At 38.0% G+C, this 7,500-nt stretch overlaps 1 protein-coding gene across 1 annotated transcript in view; it reads right to left on the bottom strand.

Moving 5' to 3' along the window:
• Positions 1-2,118: 2,118 nt before the first annotated feature.
• LOC135202581 (uncharacterized) overlaps positions 2,119-7,500 on the bottom strand; it is a 6,313-nt gene continuing 931 nt past the window's right edge. Inside the window, exon 2 of the mRNA XM_064232092.1 lies at positions 2,119-6,987. Within this exon, the coding sequence (XP_064088162.1) occupies positions 5,633-6,987 (1,355 nt within the window). The 3' untranslated portion in view covers positions 2,119-5,632. The remainder of the gene's footprint in view (positions 6,988-7,500) is intronic.

Here is a 7,500-nt window from a genome sequence, read left to right as displayed (position 1 = left end):
TGTATGTAAATATTTTATATATTACTGAGAGTAAACTTATTGGGCTGTAATTTTGTGCGTCCACTTTTGTGAATTAATATAATGATAAGGTTTTTCCAAGCTGTAGGTATAGAGGATTCTTGCAAGGTATTTTGTGGCAAGTCAGTGAGTTTTACTATTATGAAATTTCCTCCATCTGTTATTAAATCAATCGTTGAGCCATCTTTTCCTGCAGCTTTGTTTCTTTACATGCCTTTTAATGCTTTCTTTGCTTCTCCTACTGTTACTTTTGGTACCGGCTTAGGTGTTTCATTATTGCTATTGACAAAGTTATTTTCTGTATCACTATTGTACAGCATAGTATAGAAATCCTCAGCAATTTTTATCACTTCATCTCTTTTGTTGATAATATTGCCATTTTCATCCTTTAACGCAAATATCTGTTGGCGTCCTGTTCCAACTTGATGCTTCTTCCCTTCTGTATTGTTTCCTCAATTTTTGTCTGCTTGTATTTACGAATGTCTTGGGTTTTTAGTTTGTTTATTGTTTTGGTTAGTTCTGTTATTTCTACTTCATTTCTCTTGGATTTTACCCTAATTTCCAAACGTTTCTTTATTACGTTTTTGGTGTTTTCTGATAGTTATCCTTGATCTTGTTTAGGAACTTTTCCACTTATCTCTTGTACTGATTCCAATACAAATTTTGTTAAGTTACTATTCATTTCTTCTTTACTTGCTTCCATTTCATCATGTTGCTGAGAGTACCTATTTTGTATTGCTAAACTAAACTCACCAGATTTTACTCATACCACAGGAATGTTTATTTTCTTTCTTAAAATTAGTTTTTCTCTTTCTTTCCCTAGATCTAGACAAATTTTACTTCTCACCATTCTATGGTCGCTTGACTTAAACTTGTTTAACTCTGTTATATCTTTGACTAAATTAACTTTTTCACTGAGAATAAAATCTATTTCGTTTTTCGTTTCTCCGTTTGGTCTTCTCCATGTCCATTATCTATGTTCCTTTTTATATATGAAAAAAAAGGTGTTCTTGATTTTTTTATTGTTTCTTTCAGCAAATTCTACAAGTATGTCTCCTATGTCATTTCTTGTATCTACTCCGAATTTACCTACAGCTGATTCTCCTCTCTTCTTTTGACCTATTTTAGCATTGAAATCACCCAAAACAAATGTAAATTGAGTCTTATGATTTTTCCAAAGATATCTCCAGATCTTCATAAAAGAATTTATATTTCTTCCTTTGTATGGGATGTTGTTGGTGAATGCGTTTGAATGATCTTCAGTTTATACTTCATATTTAGTTTGGTAATCATACCTGCAATTCTATCATTAATACTATAAAATTCTTCTATGTTGCCTGCAAGATTTTCATTAATAAGAAAACCCACTTCATTCTCTTTGTTCCTTTCATGTCCTCTGAAGCAAAATATATGGCCCCCTTTTAACTATATATAAGGTTCCCCAGTTCTTCTAATTTCACTCATATATACGTATATATGTATATATTATATATATATATATATATATAATATATATATATAATATATATGTGTGTGTGTGTGTGTGTGTGTGTGTGTGTGTGTGTGTGTGTGTGTGTGTGTGTGTGTGTATGTGTGTGCGTGTGTGTGTTTGTGTGTGTGTGGTTTTGTGTGTGTGTGTGTAATTTCCTTTTCATATCTATAGAAATACCGTTGTCATTACCTATGTAAAGTAAGCATTGTATTACTATTCCACATGATGACAGCAAGTAATTTCCTGTCGATCACTGAAGCTATTGAAATAACTTATTATTTTCACGGCACTATTTTTCATGTGCATATATTATCTGTTTGTTTTTCATATCTACTTTTTCTTTCAGCTTTTTGTAGGTTGTTGAACCTTGTTTGGCAGGCTAATTGACTTATATGAATGCTTGTTCATTCTGAATAATAATAATAATAATAATAATAATAATAATAATAATAATAATAATAATAATAATAATAATAATAATAATAGTAACAATGATTCTGGAAGGAAGCCCACTTTCAAACATGTATTATTGAAAGATACTGCTGCATAAGGTGCATTTAACTTGCCATAACTCAACACACAAACCACAGTGATAAATGATAACTCCATTGAGAAAATACACTTTTATTAATATGTAGCGGATTAGTAGAGAACACTTTTTGCAATTGCTTTATTAGACAGCTCTCAACAACGCTGGTTTTAAATGGAGGGGTGTTCGGCCGGCTGTTTGTTTACCGGGAGCGTTCTCAACGACACGGAATTGGAAAATTATCTTCTTTGGTTTTTAGACAGAGTTTTCTTCTGTAAGCCAGTTTTAAGCTGGTTAAAAGTAGTTAGCAGGTAATTAAATAGTGTGGCAGAAGCGGGTGCAATGTAAGTGTGTGCGCGCGTGTGTGTGTGTGTGTGTGTGTGTGTGTGTGTGTGTGTAACTGTGAGTGCAATTATTTGAAATGTTCTCCATATGTTGCTGTAGCTTCTACGCAGTTTTGATATCCTCAATGGCAATGTTCAGAAGTCATTCTTCGTAAGAGACATGGCAATGTTTGACAATTTTTTTTTCTTTTAGTTTATTCGTTACTTGACATACGTTAAATATTTTTTTCTTCTAGTTTATTCATTACTTGACATACGTTAATATTTTTTTCTCCAGAGGATGTTTCAAAATTACCAACGTTCCTTTTTTTCTGAGCCTATCAAATCCAGCAGCTGAACAAGACACCTAGGTCTATACAAGTCATCTGGTGATTCCTGGAATGTGACTAGCAAATTATCATTCATGCTCTCTACAGACTGATGCAATTAACGCTTTCTCTTAAAAATTTCCATAAAATAAAGTTTTATTGAATGAGCCACTATGCTTTAGTAATGAACATAGCCATCGTCTAGGAGTGAAATCTTATTACGGAAAATTTTATTTTGACGAGTCAGCTGTTTCATTCGAGCTTCAAGAGGTGATTGAACTCGTCCAGCACATTCGCTTCGCCACATTTTAACTTTGGTTTGCTTTTGGAAATTTTACTCTAAAGTTAATCAAAGGCATTAACGAAGGAATATGTATAGCAACAGCTGAAATCTGATAATTTAATTACTACAAGATGATGAACGTAAACGTGGCTCACATTCCCTTTATAATTTTTAATGAAACCTCTAATATCAGGCATATAGGAATAGCAACAGTTTCGGATGTGTAATCGTCATTAGACTACCAAGAGCTTCGTATACGCGTACGTCGATAAACTGTTGTTTTAGTTTTATTCTACACTATTTTTAACAATTTGAACTAAAAGTATACAAGCCAAGTTTTAAAAGATGTTAGATAATTGTAATATACGCACTTTTGAGTGTTTATATGTAGGTCTGTAACTGAAAAATGTGAACAAAATAAAAGAAACTCGTCATAGAGAACGCCACCGGTAGTTCCCGCCGCTGAACAAACACTGTCAATAACATCACTCGGTTGTTAAAAGCAACACATGGTCTAGATTTACATAGCTTTGTACATATCTCTTGTCTTTTTTCTCTCTAAGGACAAATCCTAGGTCGTAAAATAAACAATAAAAATAGTTTAATGATACTTTGGCAACTGAACCACAGAATATCTGTGACAATTGTATATATATAGAAGGAAAAAGTCACCAACTTTACCGTGTTGATGGGAGTTCATAACATCCTATTAAGTAAGTAGGCCTACAAGTGTGGGAAAGGCCATTGCGCAGGTGCGAAAGCTTCGCTTAGCAACTCCTTTTTGGATACCAAACAGAATACTACCGGAGGATTAGTACTATTTCATGGATAGTACAGCCGGCTCTCAAAGCTTCCACGCCTGCAAGGGCCTTAAATAACATCAGACAGACATAAGCTATGCGTTTAAGCGTTTCTAACTGCCTTTGGTGGCACTTTTTATAAAAAAAAAAAAACTCTCTCTCTTTTGGGTGTGGGGTTGGAATGGGTAACTGGTGGTATAGTAGGCCTACGCCGACGGTTTGAAGGGGGAAAAGCCGTTGATGGGAACTTTTTGCACTTTCCAAAGGTTCCAAAGTTCCATTTAAGTAACTTTGTAGTGAGATTAATATAAGCTTTCATCCATCTAGAGATCTGCAGCTTTCGGAAATACTGAACGATGAGTAATATAATCTTTTCTGTGCATCGCGTTCGTCTCCTCATTGCTTCAACCCCTCACAGCTGAATGGAAGACAAGGACATTCTTCTATCGTTCGCGCTAAAGCCCGTTAAATGAAAAAAAAGAAAGATAGAGATAGAGAAGTAGAGAAATAGAGATGAGAGCCCCTTTCAACGGCTAATGTTCTCACACTTCAAGGACGTCGTAGGTCTAAGAAAACAAACGGATCTGTCAAGCGGTTAAAAGCATCTCGCTGGCTGTCCTGTGTGATGTTCCCGCGTCTCCCCTTTGCGGTCACATCATCGAAGACCTTTTGCCACGACTGCCTTTTGCAACTGAGAGAGAAGAAGATGAAGAAAGGAAGTAGCAGAAGAAATCTGAAGCACAGGACACAAAGAGGCCGCATGTAACTGCTACTTAAATATCATATCACTGAGTCTAGCAGAAGACGCCTCTTGCAAACCAAAGGTCCCACAGAAGCTAGTAGGAAGAAGGGCATTCAAAGTTGACTACAGAGAGGGCGGTTGAAGGTCCTATTTCCGGAGGGAGATCAGACAGATAATTGATGTAATCATTACTCTCTTTCCCCAGTTCCCCCCAAGAGGCATTTTATAAGGTTCGTTTATCACAGGAAATCATCACTACCGTCTTACATAGGTCTAAGATTGGACAATCTCCTCCTCTTTTATATCTATAACAGTTAACAGCACCTGGTTGTCACAACTTTCAACGCACGTTTTTGTTAAGGGATTATTCATCATTCATGTTTACACTTTTGTTTTGCCTGAGTGATATGTATTATGCCCAAATTTTTCCTTTTATATTCTTATTTTCTCTTACTCTGGACTAGAAACTCTGACTAGAAACAGAAGGAATAAATTAGCAAGTGTAGGCCTATATATATATAGCTCCATCGTATCACATTACTTAAATACGAAGCGTCGGTAAAAAATATAATGAAAACTATTTACATCAGCACATTCTGGTTTTGAAGAGTTATCTTGTGTCGTCTAGGTCCTTCTGGGGAAGGTTTGGGTCATGCTCGCTGTAAGGGAACAACGGGTGCAACCTAGAGTAGGTCTAATGACTGGTCTGACTTTTGCAACACTGATTATTAGGCCTAAGCATCTAAACGTGCAGTTAGGCTTCTTGGATCTACATGTTTGTTTAGTATGGAGAATTTATATACTCTTTTCGTGTGCTTGTAAGATGTATATGTAGTGTAATATATATATTAGAAGCTTGAAGCTCGGAAAGACATATATCCATATACATAATTATATATATATATACTTATTTTCATTATATACTTGCTTTTCACAATGTCCTAGTATCTTGCTTATTAGGTAAATGAGATCACATAGAAATTGGAACTGAATACAAAAGACATTATGAGTTATTTACACTGACATCCTCCATGTGGTCAGTCGGGAAGATTCCACAGAATCGTCTGTTTGACAGACTTTGGCCAAGTTCATGAGGGATGGTGACCTGGCTAAAGGTCACCTAATTGGAACGTCGTGCCCTTCAGGTTCTGTAGAATCATCATCCAGGCCATCGCCCTCTTCGATCTCCCAGATAAACCTGACAGAGGAACCAATGGACTCCTGCCGATGACTCAGGCGCGGGTGTCTGAATGGGTTGGCGTAACCGTGGATCTCTGGCTGGTTACCACTAGCCTCATAAGAGTCTTCTTCACTCTCCAAGAAGAGGGATCTCTGGCCTGGGTTCAGCCGCCCTTGAGAAGACTCTTCTTCCAGGTCTTCGATGGCGCTTCGTCTGGTGATGGTGCCTCCACTGTCTGTTGACACAGTAGAATAACGCCTCATAGGCCACCTTTGTAACCCTGCACTGAGCACTGAGGAATTAGTTGATGCCAGAGAGTCACTTCTGGTGGCAACAGACCCATTAGACATCCTTGGTCTGGTCCATCTAACTGATGGATTAGAGGCTCTGTGATGGCGGAAACACTCGTTCAGTAGAGGGTCATCCGATGATGCCGAGGAAGCAGAGTCTTGCCTCAGACACTGACGACAGCGAGAGGATGGCCTGTCCATGGGCGTCAGCTTGAAGGAAACTGTACTCTCTCGCCTAGGGCTGGTCCTCCTAGGCTCAGGTGGGAGCGGAGACGTGACAGGCCTGCCGTTCCTCAAAGAACACACCAGCTGATTGTGACCGCAGGCTCCACACTCCGTGGCGTAGCTGTACAGTGATGCTGTGTCGGGCTCTATGATTCGAACCGGTGTTGGTGGATGGCCATTTCCCAGTTTCGGGTGGAGCGAGGACCTCGAGAAAGCTGGGGTGGCCGGGCTGGGAGGCCGCCACCAGCATATGATTTTTAAGGCTTCCTTGCTGGCTGTCTCGTTCCGGTACACGTAAATGAAAGGCATTGTGCAGGAGGAGGAGAGCGCCACATAGTTGATTATCTCGTCTATGTACGGGACATCCTTGATCCAACCTCCGGCCTCGCAGATCCTGAACACATAGTAGGGGAACCAGGACGCAATGAAGGAGGCAATCACGATAACAGCAGTCTTGACAGCCCGCCCTTCCTCTCTGAAGAAGAGCGAGGAGATGCTGGTGTTGGAAGAGCGACGCCTGTGGAGTCGAGTCTTACACCGGACAGAGTTCTGGTTCCCTGAATCTGGGGTGGAGGGACACTCGGGTATAATGATTTCATTCGGGTTGTGGCCCAGGCTGTGTCTTCTCGTCCTAGCCGAGTTTCTTTGGGCTGCCCTGTACATTCGGACGTATATCCAGATGAGGACAAACAGGGGCACCAGGAATCCACAGAGGGCCAGGAGGATGGCGTAGTATATACCGAATTTGATCGGCACTGCTGTGATTATGTCATGACCTGCAAAGAAAGAATAAAGGTATCATTAGTATTTTATTTATGTTTTCACTTTTCAATTGTAATTGTCACCATGAATATAGGTATCAATATTAGTATAAATATAAGTTTCATGAATGGTAAGCGTGAAAATGAGAAAATATTCCAGGTTATGAAAAAATAACAGGAATATCGGATGCTAATGTGGTAAATTTTTTATCTATGTTAATTCTCAAACAACAATAGATTTTTTTAATATTTACTGCCACCTCTTCTTGATATTTTTTTTTTTACATTTCTTTACAAACTACCTTAAAGTTCTTATCTGGGTATTTTTCAATTAATATTTTGTCAGTTATCTTTTAATCAATAAACTGTTTCAATCTTGATGTTAACACTGAGAACACAGTTTTCTCATTCTCAACTATTTTATATTGCCTCAGATTTCTAGTTAAATATGTTTTTATCATTGAAAAAAGTAATATACAGTGCACCGAATATTATGGACAAGTGTTTATAAATATGCTAGATTTATAT

This window comes from Macrobrachium nipponense, chromosome 24, assembly GCF_015104395.2.
Source record: "Macrobrachium nipponense isolate FS-2020 chromosome 24, ASM1510439v2, whole genome shotgun sequence".
NCBI lineage: Eukaryota > Metazoa > Arthropoda > Malacostraca > Decapoda > Palaemonidae > Macrobrachium > Macrobrachium nipponense.
The sequence above is the reverse complement of the archived record's forward strand: the minus strand, read 5'-3'. Positions and strand labels throughout refer to the sequence as shown.